General features: G+C 41.5%; 2 protein-coding genes across 9 annotated transcripts in view; one reads left to right on the plus strand and one right to left on the minus strand.

The window, feature by feature from the left end:
• Nucleotides 1-270: 270 nt before the first annotated feature.
• On the minus strand, nt 271-4,563 carry LOC129172710 (uncharacterized). Of its 2 annotated transcripts, none has more exons than XM_054762729.1 (5): nt 4,353-4,563; nt 3,702-3,830; nt 2,588-2,824; nt 2,124-2,222; nt 271-1,202 (listed from the first exon to the last, which is right to left on the minus strand). In XM_054762729.1, the coding sequence occupies exons 1-5, from the start codon at nt 4,399-4,401 to the stop codon at nt 883-885; spliced, it is 834 nt and encodes a 277-aa protein (XP_054618704.1). In that variant the 5' UTR covers nt 4,402-4,563; the 3' UTR covers nt 271-882. The 2 variants fall into 2 exon arrangements, with proteins under 2 accessions (XP_054618704.1, XP_054618695.1); XM_054762720.1 differs by having other exon boundaries at nt 2,091-2,222; nt 4,353-4,556.
• Nucleotides 4,564-7,739: 3,176 nt separating this feature from the next.
• Nucleotides 7,740-17,054, plus strand: part of depdc5 (DEP domain containing 5, GATOR1 subcomplex subunit) — a 47,340-nt gene continuing 38,025 nt past the window's right edge. For 5 of the 7 annotated variants that reach the window (XM_054762389.1, XM_054762399.1, XM_054762442.1 and 2 more), the window contains exons 1-3: nt 12,681-12,765; nt 12,843-12,930; nt 14,864-14,910. In XM_054762389.1, coding sequence (XP_054618364.1) covers nt 12,705-12,765; nt 12,843-12,930; nt 14,864-14,910 — 196 coding nt within the window. In that variant the 5' untranslated portion in view covers nt 12,681-12,704. Of the gene's footprint in view, nt 10,339-12,680; nt 12,766-12,842; nt 12,931-14,863; nt 14,911-17,054 lie in introns of those variants that run through there. The other 2 variants (XM_054762416.1, XM_054762410.1) reach the window with 2 other exon arrangements.

Raw genomic sequence — 17,054 nt, forward strand, 5'->3', positions numbered from 1 at the left:
TGGTTGGTTCAACTTCAGCTGTGTGAAGACTTGAAATGCTGGTGCCAGCCTTTTATATTAGACCAGGGGTGCTCATTACGTGGATGGCGAGCTACCCCGAGATCTGCTAGCGGGAGGGTGCTCAGCTGGGTGGGAGGAGTCTGGAGAGCATCAGGTCCAGCAGCCCCGCCTCTCTTTTCCATATTTGGATGTGACGTCATTGAGCCGCTTTGATGCTAGCTGGAACATGCTTCATTAGGCTAAAGACAAAAAGGCCCCCACTTCATCAAATGTGCTCCAATGTGAATTTATTGTTGAAAAATGTTATTTTACAGTCCTTTCAAACAGCCTCTTGTACATTTCCTTCTAATGCCTTTTCCATCCCATTTGGACAAAAATGACACTTGATTTGGTTTTTATTCATTGTACAATCATTTCAACTTCCTGTGTAGAATTTTCTACTCATGATGACATTCTACTCATGACATTCTAACAACTTTCATTTACACATCAGAGCTTTTTTCTTCATTTTCATTTTTTATTTCCCAACAACCAGTTCAACTTTCCTCTCAGACATTTTCTTCTCGTCTCAGCAATTTGTTCTGCCGACGAATTTGCCAAAAAGTACTTTTTCCAATATTGACACTTTTAGAATGAATGACCACTTTGTTCAACTCTGCCATTGAAATCATGTTTATATTAAGACCTTAATGGGCCCCGGGGCCGCACATCTGACACCCCCGAGTGCTACCAACAAAGGAGGGGCTGGTCATGTGGGGGGGGGGGGGGGAATATCACATATCAGGTCAGGTTGATGGAAAGTTGCTGTGTTGGACTATGTTCTTTTCTTTTTTTAGGCTTTTCATGTGAAAGAGGAAAAAGAGGGAAGGGGGCATGGGGGTGTTAGCCCAGTACCACCAACACAATCACACTGATGGCCAAGACCAAAGGCAGGCCCAAACCACCATGCAGCCCCCCCACACCACTGGTGCACTTCCTGGCTGCGGTGACCTTGTCCATGCAGTCCTTGATGTTGGTGTTGGTCGTGTCTTTGCATGCCGTCTTGACTGCATTGACTTGGCTTTCACACTTTTTTCCCTCGCCCGGGTGGATCCAGTTGCAGCCATCAGCATCATCACAGCAATGAGTTTCTACCTTGGCACAATCTTCAGCTATCTGAGCCTTTGTCTTGCAGCCCACGGTGTAGGAGACGTCATTGTTGACTTTAGAGGGCAGACAAGGACAAACGCAGTGAGCGGTGACTGTGTTTCAACATGTGGGGGGGGGGGCACACTGGGAGAATGCCAAGTACTTCTACTAGTGTGTTGGAAACGCCCCCCAAAGGCCGCCTTCCATTTTTCACACTGGAACTGAACATTAGCATGAAGACGTAAGAGTGGCTGCACACGCACTAAATGTGATATCAAGATATCAATATGCAACTTATTTCACTTCACTAAATGTGATATCAAGATATCAATATGCAACTTATTTCACTTCACTAAATGTGATATCAAGATATCAATATGCAACTTATTTCACTTCACTAAATGTGATATCAATATACAACTTATTTCACTTCACTAAATGTGATATCAATATGCAACTTATTTCACTTCACTAAATGTGATATCAATATACAACTTATTTCACTTATTTCACTTCACTAAATGTGATATCAATATACAACTTATTTCACTTCACTAAATGTGATATCAAGATATCAATATATAACTTATTTCACTTCAGTAAATGTGATATCAAGATATCAATATGCAACTTATTTCACTTCACTAAATGTGATATCAATATACAACTTATTTCACTTCACTAAATGTGATATCAAGATATCAATATATAACTTATTTCACTTCAGTAAATGTGATATCAAGATATCAATATACAACTTATTTCACTTCACTAAATGTGATATCAAGATATCAATATACAACTTATTTCACTTCAGTAAATGTGATATCAAGATATCAATATACAACTTATTTCACGTCACTCATGTCTAAACTTCCATGGTATACTTTTGGGTATGTAGAGTACAGCTATTGTGTACTTGCAGTGTACTTCATGGCTGACACGTGGAACAACTTGCTTACCGACGTTTTTAGTGATGAAGCATTTATCTGCACCTTTGTCACAGTCGACCTTGTTGGTACAATTTGCAGCAAAGCTCCAGCCTTCCACATCGTCCTTGTTAATGTTAACAGAACAGCACTTGAGAGTATTGTCTGAGAATAAAAGGCAGGATGAAAACATGAGGTCAGTGGTGTAAACAAAGCCACGACATAACAGGTCCAAGTCATGTTCTAGTCAGCAAACACACACTAAAAAGATGCAAAGTTGTGCATTTTTGGATGTCAAACATTGAAAATCAGAAGCAGCAGTCTTTATTTAGACTTTTTTCTGCCAATGCCAACTTTCCAAAACCAACAGTTGGATGAGCAGGTTTCATTCTAACATTCTAACTTTCCCAGACTCATTGACCCAAAATGATTGGGGGTTAGCCCCCCATCACTGAAGTACCACCAACACAATCACACTGATGGCCAAGACCAAAGGCAGGCCCAAACCACCATGCAGCCCCCCCACTCACCACTGATGCACTTCCTGGCTGCGGCGACCTTGTCCATGCAGTCCTTGATGGTGTTGGGCGTGTCTTTGCATGCCCCCTTGACTTCATCGACTTGTTTTGTACACGCATCCTTTTCCTTGCCCGGGTGGATCCAGTTGCAGCCATCAGCATCATCACAGCAATGAGTTTCTACCTTGGCACAATCAGCTATCTGAGCTCCTGTCTTGCAGCCCACGGTGTAGGAGACTTCACCATTGGCTTTAGAGGGCAGACAAGGACAAACGCAGTGAGCGATGACTGTTTCAACATGGGGGGGGGGGGGGGACACACTGGGAGAATGCCAAGTACTTCTACTAGTGTGTTGGAAACGCCCCCCAAAGGCCGCCTTCCATTTTTCACACTGGAACTGAACATTAGCATGAAGACGTAAGAGTGGCTGCACACGCACTAAATGTGATATCAAGATATCAATATGCAACTTATTTCACTTCACTAAATGTGATATCAAGATATCAATATGCAACTTATTTCACTTCACTAAATGTGATATCAAGATATCAATATGCAACTTATTTCACTTCACTAAATGTGATATCAATATACAACTTATTTCACTTATTTCACTTCACTAAATGTGATATCAATATACAACTTATTTCACTTCACTAAATGTGATATCAATATACACCTTATTTCACTTCACTAAATGTGATATCAATATACACCTTATTTCACTTCACTAAATGTGATATCAATATACAACTTATTTCACTTCAATGTGATATCAATATGCACCTTATTTCACTTCAGTAAATGTGATATCAAGATATCAATATACAACTTATTTCACTTCACTAAATGTGATATCAAGATATCAATATACAACTTATTTCAGTTCACTAAATGTGATATCAAGATATCAATATACAACTTATTTCACTTCACTAAATGTGATATCAAGATATCAATATGCAACTTATTTCACTTCACTAAATGTGATATCAAGATATCAATATAGAACTTATTTCACGTCACTCATGTCTAAACTTCCATGGTATACTTTTGGGTATGTAGAGTACAGCTATTGTTTACTTGCAGTGTACTTCATGGCTGACACGTGGAACAACTTGCTTACCGACGTTTTTAGTGATGAAGCATTTATCTGCACTGCCACAGGACTGCGGGTTGGTACAACTTGCAGCAAAGCTCCAGGCTTCCACCTGGTCCTTGTCAATGTTAACAGAACAGCACTTCAGAGTACTTCCTGAGAATAAAAGGCAGGATGAAAACATGAGGTCAGTGGTGTAAACAAAGCCACGACATAACAGGTCCAAGTCATGTTCTAGTCAGCAAAGCCACAGTAAAAAAGGGAAACTGTGAATGGGCATTGAAAGTCCAATGGATGTATTTGTATGTGAAACGTGTAGAATGGATCATTCACACACACACACTAATGTACTTGGCAAAGCTAAACCAATGGATTTCATCTTGGCACACGGCTAACGTCAGCGAGCCAACCTAGCACAAGCTAGTGGGCAAAGAGCAGACTTGTTGCTGCCATGTCATGTCTTCAAAGAGCAAAGATGGACGGATGCAGGCAGGCAGCTAGCTTAGCTACACATCAACACTAGCTAATCATTCTGGTGGAAAAGGAAGGAACATTGCAGTGGAAATGGAATCCAATAGAGCATTAGCACTCATCAAAGCCTTATTTGTTGCGAGACTATGATCTGATGGGTTCTTTTGGACGAGTCTTACTGATATTGAAGGACGCTCTTGGTCTTACCGATGGCAAAGCAGATGGCCAGCTGCACGAGCAGAGGGATCATTCTCATCTTGTCCGCTGAAGAGTCGTCCCAGAAGAAGAAGAAGAAGGATGGATGGATGATCGGGCTTGAAGAACGGCGCGTTCGGGCGAGATGTAGAGTGACTGTCTGACGGTGACGTCCCTTTTATAGGCTTCATCATTCCCGCATCATTTCCAGCAACGTCACGTGATGCGCATCACAAGGCAGCCCGAGTGCTTTGACTGCTTTGAGTGCTTTGATGGTCTTTGGAGCCTTCTTGGAGGTTGCCATAGCAACCAGCACACACATAAACTCTCCTTTTGCCTTTACTCACAAAGACAAAGAAACGCTGGACAAAGTGGTTTCAGGTTTCCAGAACGGTTATAAAACGGACAAAACAGGTCATGGACGAATCCACCCGTCATTCCTTTATTGGCTTTTCACATTAAAAGCAAACTAAGAAAAACAAAATAAGGCCTTGTTTTTTCAAGATTTCTTTTCTTACCAAAACAAAGAAACGGATAACAAATCATTTTTCCAATGTTCTATTCTGGCCACAATTGGAAAAATGGACAAAAGGGATGAATCCGTGGATCATCCGTTCATTCCTTTTCAAAATAAAGCCGACATTCAAAACAACAACAAAATAATGACTTGTTTTTTCAACATTTCTTTCCAGAGACTCAAACTAAACAACAACGTTGTTTTTCCAATTTCCAGCGCGGTTATGAAACGGACAAAACAGATCAAGGATGACTCGGCGTATGACTCGTTTATTGGTGTTTGACATGAAAGCCCAAAGTGAAAACGAACCGCTCCTATTTTCCATCCGTGTTTTCAGAGCAAAAGCAAACAAGGAATAAGATTCAAGATTCAAGAGAGTTTTATTGTCATGTGCATGGTAAAACAGCAGTTATACTATGCAATGAAAATCTTATTCTGTTCATTCTCCCAAGAAAAGAAAGAAAACACAAGAAAGAATAAGAACATAAGAAACATAAATACCAATAAATTAAGCAACAACAACAGAAGAGACATTAATACAAATAAATAAATAAATAAATAAATAAAGTGCTATGAGTGTGTGAGTGCTTCGTTGATGGCCTGATGGCCTGTGGGTAAAAGCTGTTTGCCAGCCTTGTGGTCCTGGACTTCAAACTCCTGTAGCGTCTGCCTGACGGTAGGAGTGTGAATAATGAGTGTTGTGGATGTGTGCTGTCCTTGATGAGGTTGTGTGTTCTGCGTAGGACTCTAGTTTTATAAATGTCTTGCAGTGAGGGGAGGGCTGCCCCAACAATGTTCTGTGAGGTCTTGATCACCCGCTGGAGTGCCTTCCTATCACGTGTTGTACAGTTACCGTACCAAACAGTGATGGAGGCGGTAAGGACACTTTCGATAGTGCATCTGTAGAAGCAACTCAGGATTGTGGTGGACATGCCAAATTTCCTCAGTCTTCTCAGGAAGTACAGTCTCCTTTGGGACTTCTTCAGAATTTGTTGGGTGTTGTGAGACCAGGTGAGGTCCTCGCTGATGTGTGTGCCAAGGAACTTGAAGGTTTTCACCCTCTCCACCTCAGTCTCATCAATAAACAGGGGTCTATGCGGCTCCTTTTCCCTTGTTCTTGGGTGGATGATCATCTCTTTAGTCTTATCTGTATTGAGAAGGAGATTGTTATCACGACACCAAGCTATGAGGTCCGCCACCTCTCTTCTGTATGATGTTTCAACACCACCAGTGATCAGTCCGATGACTGTAGTGTCATCCGCAAATTTAATGATGCTGGTGTTGTTCTGGGAGGCCACGCAGTCGTAGGTGAAGAGCGTGTAGAGGAGTGGACTCAGCACACACCCCTGTGGGGTCCCAGTGCTCACAATTCTTGAGCTGGATGTGCAATTGTGGACTCTGACTGACTGGGGCCTGCCTGTGAGAAAGTTAAACACCCAGTTACAGAGGGAGGGAGACAGGCCAAGTGTGAGGAGCTTATTTGTGAGTTTGTGGGGGCAGACTGTATTAAAAGCAGAGCTATAGTCTATAAATAGCATTCTGACATATGTGCCCACAGTTGCCGCCGGGATGCTCTTTTTGATGTGGGTCATGACTATTCTTTCAAAGCACTTCATAACAATAGGAGTGAGTGCTATAGGGCGATAGTCATTCAAGCAGGTCACGTTGCTCTTCTTGGGTACGAAACGTGTGTTCCAATGTTGAATGCTTACTAGTTTGAGTCCATCAAGCATGGATTGTTCTTTCTGTTCCATTCTAGTGTTTCATTCTCGGGGATGCAACTAGAAACATGACTTGCTTCATCAAGTGTTTTTCTCTCCGACTAAACCAAAGACGTTAGCGTCCATGTGAAGAGAACAAGTGTTCTAGAAGCCAAATCATTGACTTGAATGTGGAATGTGTGATGAAAGAAAGACACGTGTAGATGGCGGAGTCCTTGCGAGCGACCTTGTCGAGCCGACGGTAGTCCACACAGAACCTCCAGGTGTCCTTCTTCTTGACCGGGACCACGGGAGCTGCCCACGGGCTCAATGACGGCTCAACGACTCCTGCTTCAGCATCTTTTGGACTTGCTTCTCTGCGCTGGCTTGCATCTCAGGCCGGATGGCGGCTGTGCTTCTTGTGTGGTGGTCTTTGGTACAGCGCACCCTCTTGTTGGCGCTAGCATGGAAGTACAGTACATATTATTCACTTCCTGCTTTCCATGGAATATGACAACATATCATCATCAATAAACCAGCATGACAGAACAATCATTGTGATGATCAAGACTCTTCTGTTTGTATTTAGCAAACAGCACCTGCTTGTATTGTTTTTCATGTTGGACTTCCTGACTCAATCCGTTACATGATTTCATCGGGCGTCCAGAAATGCTGTGGCTTTACAGCAGACAAGTGCTTTCACTTTCATTTTCCTCTAAAATCATATTCCTCCTCTCTGGTAGAGAAATACTGTATGAGGGTTTTGGCTAACAAGTTATTGTTAACTTGATGCGTGATTTTAGCCGTTTGAAAAAGTAGTAAATGAGCACATCTGAATATGTGTGCTTTCAAAAAGAAAGGCTTTGCATGTTGTCATGATGAAGGATCCTCAGCCATCTTTTTGCAGTTCATTGAGTGAGTGAAGATTGTGTTCATCTTGTCTTATCTATCTTTTCCAGGCACGCTATGCCTTAGCATTTTAGCCGTTTGAAAAAGTAGTAAATGAGCACATCTGAATATGTGTGCTTTCAAAAAGAAAGGCTTTGCATGTTGTCATGATGAAGGATCCTCAGCCATCTTTTTGCAGTTCATTGAGTGAGTGAAGATTGTGTTCATCTTGTCTTATCTATCTTTTCCAGGCACGCTATGCCTTAGCATGGATGCTGTGTTGTTGGTATTGTACCCCAACGCTTTGGGACACAATACAAATATCACCTTTGAATAAAAGGTTAGATTGCGACAAAATGCAGTTCCAACAATATTTGACTTTCCTGATCATCTTCTAAAGGTATGCTAGCATTTAACTTTGATACTACGTAGATCCTTATCATAACAAATACCTTGTGAACACTGAAATTGACTTGTTATGGATTGTCATTTCACACCATAGAGGTAGGAAAAACCTTCAACTGGAGGGAAATTTTGAGATTTGGGTCTAGTACATTTACTCTGTTTCAATTGAATTTTTGTTAATTCGTGTTAATTTTGATACGAACCATAATAAATGGAGTGAATGAAGATACATGTATGTGTATGCGTGTGTGCTTTTTTGGGTGAAGCAAGATGGCCGACCAATGGCTTCATGCGGTCAGCAGGGACGCCCCTTCCAGTGGTATAGAGTTCAGTGCTCTAGTCCTCCTCCGAACGACACTTCCTCGTTGTAAAGAGACCACCGCGAGGTGCGTTCACTGACACTCCGAAAATTACCAAGTATTATGCGTATATGTGTGGTCTAAATAAGCAGACAGACAAATAAAAACATTAAGTGGAAATTCTTATCACTCACTAACGTAAGTCTTATCGAGCAAGTATAATTTGATACATTTAAGTATGCTCGGAAATCCCAGTCTGCACTGAAATTACGTGGTGTCTTTGAAGGCTGGTAGTAGCACGGTTAACGTGATTCAAATGTGCGACTATTAGTGTTAGGCAAATACATTTTCACACACGTGTGATATTTTTTAGCTTAATTTAAACTTTCAGTTCATTTGGAGCTGTTAATACATACAAATATACTGCTCAAAAAAATTAGAGGAACACTTGGAAAGTGTCTAAACTGGATCTAAACTGGGGGAAAAATGATGTTGAATATGTTTCCTGATAATAAGTGGGTGATGTATTAGTAACAAAATGATGCCACATCATTTGATAGAAATGGAAAAGATCACCTTATAGAGGGGGGAAATCAAAGACACCCCAAAAATGAAAGTGAAAAAATGATGCAGCACACTGGTCCATTTAGCTAAAATGTCATTGTAGCAACTCAAAATGATTCTCAGTAGTTTGTGTGGCCCCCACGTGCTTGTACGCATGCCTGACAACGTGGGGGCATGCTCCTAATGAGACTACGGATGGTGTCCTGGGGGATCTCCTCCCAGATCTGGACCAGGGCATCACTGCGGTACCTGGACGCATGGAGGAGATTCCAGGAGACAGGTAGTTACTCCAGGAGAGCTGGACAGGGCCGTAGAAGGTCCTCCAACCCCAAGCAGGATCGGTATCTGCTCCTTTGTGCAAGGAGGAACAGGATGAGCACTGCCAGAGCCCTACAAAATGACCTCCAGCAGGCCACTGGTGTGAATGTTTCTGACCAAACAATCAGAAACAGGCTCCATGAGGGTGGCCTGAGGGCCCGACGTCCTGTAGTGGGCCCTGTGCTCACTGTTTGTTGTTCACAAGTGTTGATAACTTTAGACCAGGGGTCACCAACGTTTTTCCTTGTGAGAGCTACTTTTACAAAATGAAAATGGCCAAGAGCTACTCATTTTTGTAACATTTATTTTCAGAGCTCATTTTAAACCCAAACAAAGCGAATATGCTTGTTTTACCAGAACATGAACAAAATGCTGGTGTCCACAACTCACATTTTGTATTTCAGAATGCATTTCTTTCTACTGTTCTTTCATTATTAACTGAAAACCTGAATGAAAAGCAGGCTTGCGGGCACCTCATGTGGTCATGGGGGGCTACCTGGTGCCCGCGGGCACCACGTTGGTGACCCCTGCTTTAGAGTCTTCCTCGCTTGTCGGCCACTCCATCATCTTTCTGCTGTGTTTTATTTTTGTGACCCTTAGTTTTTTTTGTCTCTCTCTCTCTCTTGCATTTTTAATAGCTTTTATTTGTTAGTGCATTTTTTTCTTTGTAGTTAGGGCTGGTGTTTCTCGCTCGGTTCCTTTGTGTTGTAGTCTGGAGTCTATTTTTTGTTTGCTATTTTTGTATTAAAGACTTTTGATATGGCTTTCTGCGTTTTCATTGACCGAACACAATCATAACTTCCACTCTGTTTTGGACAGCGTATGAATCATTTCGAGTATTGTAGGTTACATAAAAGCCATATAGATTGTAAATGACATTATAGACATTTTTATTAAAATTTTGATAAAAGTCCTTGGTGGCTCACAGTTTAAATGTTCTATTATCAGCTTGTGCTTGACTCATAGGCTACCACACGTGAAGCAGATCGAGTTGTCAAACTGATGTCAATATATAATACACAATTAACAAAATGTTGACTGAAACATGATTTAACTGATAGAGAAAACGTGACTTCAAAAAGATGCATTTTCTTTAAAAATATGCAAAAAAAAGGCATTTAACGTCGCACAGTATTCGTAATATTTAACCCTCCTGCACAGAAGGGGGCGCAATGCACGGAAATGTTGCTTGCCAACCCGAATGCCACGAAGAAGAAGACGAAGCGCAGGAAGAAGAAGAAGAAGAAGAATGTTACTGTGAAGTCTTGCGTCTTGTGATAAATTAACCAACCAACAAGTAACGAGCTGTAAGTTATTTAAATTGTTGTGTTGAAACATGTGATTGGGATTGTTTGCGTACGTACTTGTATCCGTATCGCAGAGCTATTGAAGTATATTTTGCCGACATTGCAACTATGCTGCCGTTCTGGCGTTCTCGTGACAGAAGCCGGTATGTGCTGAGCCGAACATCGATAACACACACACGGACATCGCACTCGGTCCAAAACTCGAACGCCTTCTTCCTCGGAGGCTTACGTCAGTTCACACGATGAACGGCTGTCAGTCATCTCGGTTGCTATAAGGGAAATGTGGTGCGTATCGGTGAAATAGTACGGTGGCCGAAATGGTAAAAAATAAATAATATAAAAAAAAAAACAAGCGCCTGAAAAACCACACACAAAAAGTCCAAAACAAATGCATGAGATAACCGCTGTTGTTGACAGGTTGGTTTCGTTTCGTACAGCTTTGGACGTGCGTGCATGTGCCTTATGACACGCTAGGGCGATTCATAAAAAGATGTTGTTTCCCGGGCTCCGTGCAGCTGTGCCCTGGTTTTGCAGATAATGTACACCAGGGGTCACCAACGTTTTTCCTTGTGAGAGCTACTTTTACAAAATGAAAATGGCCAAGAGCTACTCATTTTTGTAACATTTATTTTCAGAGCTTATTTTAAACCCAAACAAAGCGAATATGCTTGTTTTACCAGAGCGGGCACCACGTTGGTGACCCCTGATGTACACGATATTGCAGCGTAGTGTATTGCAGTTGTTTGCCGCAGGAGTACCCAGCAAGCCTTGCGGGCACTGTAACTGACAGTTAAATGGTCCCTGACAGGATTCATAAACTTTGTGTAAATATGTTATACGTTCGTAGTTTTGTTGTACGTTGTTTGATTTCTGAAAGCGAATGGTGAATTCGCAAAAATAAAATTTTTAATTCATGGCGCCAGCCATGACGAGCTAGCTCTCGCTGTTCAGTCTCATTTCCGGATCAGAGTACAATCATTTAGGTAAACAAACATAGCGGTGTACGAGACGGAGGATGTTTACAGTGATTATAGCCAAGATTTGAGTCATGTGTCAACAGTTTTTGAGGAGAAAATAAGGGAGATGAACTAAAGAACTTTTAGAACATGGATTTAAGGCTTAAGACATGGAGATTAAGCTTGGTCACCTTCAAAACAGAATGATAAGTGTAAATGACTCTGGAGTTGCTTATCCTTTAATTATTGTTGTAAATGATGTTCTTAATGAGCGTTAAGGGCTTTTTATAGCCTGTTTGATTGTATTTGTGGAGAGATGTTTGCCGCTGTCGCCCCCGCCCCCCACAGTGAACATATGGCTGTGAAAAGGCATTTGTATAACATGTATAATGCTTTTGCAGCCTTGTCGCTGTCATGGAATAGTGTTTAGAAGACATTATGTAACCAAGACATGACTTACTCTGTTCTGTGGCGACTTGGACGTCGTCATTCTTGTGTTTTTCCTGTGTGCAGGTGGAATAGCATCCTTTTTCAAAATGCGTTTATACCGTACTTTCAAGCCAAATGCTTCCTGTAAAGGTGTTCCTTCATTGCAGTCATCAGTGGAATGATCGCTGCAAAGGACAAAACTCGAGTTGGGCGTCCATCTGTCTCTCGTTCTCTGTTTTGTCCGTTTTGTCTTAAAGCTTCCTCATTTGGAAAAGAAAACAAACTGACTCTATCATTCGGATACTGTGAACATCCAGCAGCAACACAACATTTTGGCGCGACTGCTATTTTGATGAAAAATACACCGAACCAAGTCCACCATCTACCTGGAGAAGCGTTTGTTTACTCTGCTTTTATCTGAGAGGTGTCACCCCGATGATGTCACTTACGGAAATGAGGCTGAACTGCAAGAGCTAGCTCGTCATGGGTGGCGCCATCAAATATAAATGTCATTTTTTGCAAATTTACCGTTTGCTTTCAAAAATGGAACAATGTAGAACATCATTCCAAACAATATACAACATATTGAAGCAAAGTTAATGAACCATGCCAGGGACCCTTTAAAGTTACCTATTTGTTGTTGTTGTTGTGTGTTAACATACATGTTGTGCGTGTTGTGCTGCATTTTTTGGTTCATACCACGTTTGGTTCGTTTTTGGTGTACGTGTGAACCTTGTCGTAGCGGTAGCTGTTGGCTATTACCATGCGCCAAATAAAAAAATAGTAAAATAAAAGGCAGGGCCAAATCCTTCTGTGGCGGTCCAAATGTAATTGTGGCGGGCTGCCACCAATATATGAACGCACGGGAAGCCCCGGCGTGGGTAGAATAGCAGAAATCCTTGTCTTTACTGTTTGTATGCATGCAATTTGTTATTTATTCACTTGCACATGAACCAGTGGTGGTCGTTCCTCAGGCGGCTCATGATGAAGACAAATAAATCGTACAAGCTCGTGCTGCACAAGAAAGGCTTTGGGGGAAGTGGTAAGTCAGAAACATTTTTTTTTTGTTTATCTTTCTTGGATCAACAAACAATATCATCAAACATTTCTTTTGAACAGATGACGAGTTGGTTGTCAACCCAAAAGTTTTTCCTCAAGTCAGTCTTGGGGATATCATTGAAATCGCACACCCCACCGATGAATTCAGGTGAGTAGGCCCGCACCTGTATCGAGATTAGGGACAATATGTTGTCGTCATGCATTGCTTATTACAGGAATCCTTATTTATAAATGGAATATTTTTGTCGTTAGAGCGTAGAAAACCTACAGCATTTAAAAACCTTATAAGTACACTTTTTAACATTTACACATGAAGTAGCGCCCCTATAGTCACCTTTACACTCCTATTACCCAATGTAGTAGACATAATAAGAGAAAATAAGACATATAAGTCATAGAAAGCCTGTTAATGACCTTCTAAATACGCTTATTGACATTATTAGAGCCCTCTAAACATGAAATGACACCCCATAGTTACCTTTACACTCCTATTACCCAATATAGTAAACATAATAAGAGAAAATAAGACATATAAGTCATAGAAAGCCTGTTAATGACCTTCTAAATATGCTTATTAACATTATTGGAGCCCTCTAAACATGAAATAACACCCCTATACTTACCTTTACACTCCTATTACCCAATATAGTAAACATAATAAGAGAAAATAAGACAAATAAGCCATAGAAAGCTTCTTAATGACTTTCTAAATATGCGTTTTAACATTATTAGATCCCTCAAGATATGAAATAACACCCCTATAGCCACCTTTATACTCCTATTACCCAATATAGTAGACATAATAAGAGGAAATAAGGCATACGTATAAGTCATATAAAGCCTGTTAATGACCTTCTAAATACGCTTTTAACATTATTAGGGCCGTCTAAACATGAAATAACACCCCTATAGTTACCTTTACACTCGTATTACCCAATATAGTAAACATAATAAGAGAAAATAAGACAAATAAGCCATAGAAAGCCTGTTAATGACCTTCTAAATACGCTTTTAACATTATTAGGGCCGTCTAAACTTGAAATAACACCCCTATAGTTACCTTTACACTCGTATTACCCAATATAGTAAACATCCATCCATCCATTTTCTATACCGCTTCATCCTCATTAGGGTTGCGGGGGCATGCTGGAGCCTATCCCAGCTGACTTCGGGCGACAGACTGGTCGCCATCCAATCGCAGGGCACATATAGACAAACAACCATTCATGCTCACATTCATACCTATGGACAATTTTAGAGTCACCAATTAACCTCACTTGCATGTTTTTGGAATGTGGGAGGAAGCCGGAGTACCCAGAGAAAACCCACGCGCACACGGGGAGAACATGCAAACTCCACACAGAAATGCCCAGGGGAGAATCGAACCCAGGTCTTCCCAATCTCCAGGCTGTTCCTGTATTGGCCAACGTCACTAGACCACCGTGCGGCCCTATAGTAAACATAATAAGAGAAAATAAGACAAGTAAGCCATAGAAAGCTTGTTAACGACTTTTAAAATATGCGTTTTAACATATTTTTAGAGCCCTCTAGACATGAAATAACACCCCTATAGTCACCTTTCTATTGGTTACCAACGGCAGTCTCCGTGCAGCGTCATGGCGCCGCTGCTGGCTGCATTTAATACCCAAGCGAAGAAGAGCAAGCCAGAGGGAAAGGGAAATGATGGTACATTATGATTGTGCCTGTAGGGAGATATATTTTCTGGTGATCAGGTCTGGTGCTTGTGTGTCTCACCCAACATTACAACATGACACCTCATGACCAGCGTATAAAACATCTTTGAATGCATCGTCTGAATGCCCTGTATTTGTATTTTACTTCATTTTGCCATTTTTATGCTTGAAAATGCATCATTCACTCAAAAACTTCTTACAATTTGCTGAAATGTGCTTGTTTTTTTGTACTAATAATAGGCCGTATGCAACCACGAAACAGCATGATTTATTCATGAATATATTTTTGAAAAACCATGGTAGAGTGAAGTGGCAACATTTGAATCGCAGTGTGGCGAGGGACGGCTTCAAAAAGAACTTATTTTTTCCCCCCCTTGAAATCCTTAGTCCCCTTTTGCTGCAAGTGAAGAGCCTAAAAGAAGACCTCCAGAAAGGTAAGACACGTAATATTATACACTTTACGGCAGTGGTGATCAAACTTTTGATGACATTTTTTCAAAGTTGGAGTCGGAAAATGTGTTCAGATACGGTGGTAGCAGTTCAGTAACAAATGAGGCGGTGAAAATGTTGGTATTCAAAACATCACGGGTCTCTGCAATGGAGCATTAGGGCCACATCAAAACAAACAAATCTGAGATTTTGACAATAAAGTCATAAATTTACAAGAAATAATCATACATTTGGGACTTTATTCTCGAAATCTCAGATGAAGTTGTAAATTTACGAGAAAAAAGTCGTAAATTTCAGAGAAGGTTACGACATTTTAAAGATGAAGTTGTAAATTTATGACTTTTATTCTTTTTACGATTTTTATTCTTTTTATACCAGAATAAAGTTGTACACTTACGACTTTTATTCTTGTAAATTTACAACTTTATTCTCGAAGTCTCAGACGAAGTTATACATTTACCAGAAAAAAGTCGTAAATTTCAGAGAAAAAAAGTTACGACATTTTAAAGATAAAGTCGTACATTTACGAAGAATAAAGTTGTATATTTATGACTTTTATTCTTGTAAATGTACAACTTTATTCTCAATCTCAGTAAATTTACAAGAAAAAAAGTTGTACATTTGAGAAAAAAAGGTAAGACGTTTTAAAGATAAAGTCGTAAATTTATGAGAAAAAAGTTGTACATTTAGAAGAATAAAGTTGTACATTTATGACTTTTATTCTTTTTCCAATTGTATTCTTTTTGTACAAGAATAAAGTTGTACATTTACGGCGGCCTTTATTCTTGTAAATTTACAACTTTATTCTTGAAATCTCGGATAAAGTCACAAATTGTGTCGTCTCACCCACTCCGATGGTGTCGGAGGTGATGAGATGCAGCCAAGCTTTTCTCGCGGCATCATCAACATCACAATTCTTTACTATGTTTCAGTTTGCCTTCAAATACTCCTTTATCGACTCGTCGGTCGTCTTCTGCCGCACCACCGTCTTTAAGGTCTTCAGTCCTTGATAACTTCCTCCCCCAGCCGGTGCGACTACTGACATGGCTGTCATGTCTCCTACTGGGGGGGCTAATAGAGTCACCGACGCCGTTGCAAAGAGCCTACTCCATCTCGCTCGTCCACTCTGTCACAAATGTCCATGTCCTTTCGGGACTGATCGTAGACAGTTTGTTTCAGGCGTCAAAGCATGACATCATACATTACTGACACAAAGCCGTCACGAAAGTTCTTTGCTAACTACGTTCTTTTCACCAAGGTGTGAAAAGCCGGGGTCATTAACAAGTTTGCTGCTTCCCCCCATGGCATCTTTATGGTGAATTCAGCCTCTTCCTCGAGCTTTCCGTACCAGCAAGCGGGTATGGGGTAATTTGTTTGATTTACCTCCGGAACATAAGCCTTCCTCCCATCTCTGTTGGTCACGCATCCAGCTCTCAGGTCTCTCGCCAGTTGCTCGGATGCCTTGTAGATGTCTTGTACAGTCACTGGAGCCTTGTTAGGCCTCCTGCAGACTCCTGCCGCTATGGCCTGATCTGGCGGCTCAGAAGGCACTGCTGCTGAGCGCAGGCTTGCTGCAGGTCCTGGCCTGGGTTCATCGGGGGCCAGGGCCCCGTTGTTACCGGTGCCTGATCTACTTGTGTGCGCTGTTGGACCACCAGGGGAGGTGTGATGGCTGTGATGGAGCCGCTACAGGTTGTAGAGAGGGAGCAGGAGTCGCGCTCCACCGTCTGGAAGAGATCATCAATCCACTCCGACTGAGGCTTAACTCCCTAAGACTGCCTTCCAGCTCCTATACTGCATCAGCCTGCAAAGTCTCTTTGGGGGGCTGGCGAGGAACTCCTTCCGCCTCTCTGGGTGAGGCCGCCAGGGTCCCTGCTTGTACCTTGGCTGATGCCACTCGCCGGTCTTTAGACTCTCTATTAAGTCCATTTCATACTCCGAGCCAGCCCCTCTTCTATCCATCCATTTTCTATACCGCTTCTCCTCATTAGGGTTGCGGGGGCATGCTGGAGCCTATCCCAGCTGACTTCGGGCGACAGGCGGGGTACACCCTGGACTGGTCATCATTCACACTCATACCTATGGTAGGTTTAGAGTTGCCAATTAACCTTTGGAATGTGGGAGGAAG

This window comes from Dunckerocampus dactyliophorus, chromosome 2 (assembly GCF_027744805.1).
Source record: "Dunckerocampus dactyliophorus isolate RoL2022-P2 chromosome 2, RoL_Ddac_1.1, whole genome shotgun sequence".
Classification (NCBI taxonomy): Eukaryota; Metazoa; Chordata; class Actinopteri; order Syngnathiformes; family Syngnathidae; genus Dunckerocampus; species Dunckerocampus dactyliophorus.

Excerpts from the sequence above, each read along its gene's own strand:
- LOC129172710 (XM_054762720.1), bottom strand. The coding sequence starts at position 4,401 with ATGAGAATGATCCCTCTGCTCGTGCAGCTGGCCATCTGCTTTGCCATC. Across the intron at positions 2,825-3,701 it reads CTTCATCACTAAAAACGTCG|CCAATGGTGAAGTCTCCTAC; the intron begins GTAAGCAAGTTG and ends TGCCCTCTAAAG. Across the intron at positions 2,223-2,587 it reads AGCCAGGAAGTGCATCAGTG|ACAATACTCTCAAGTGCTGT; the intron begins GTGAGTGGGGGG and ends TTTTATTCTCAG.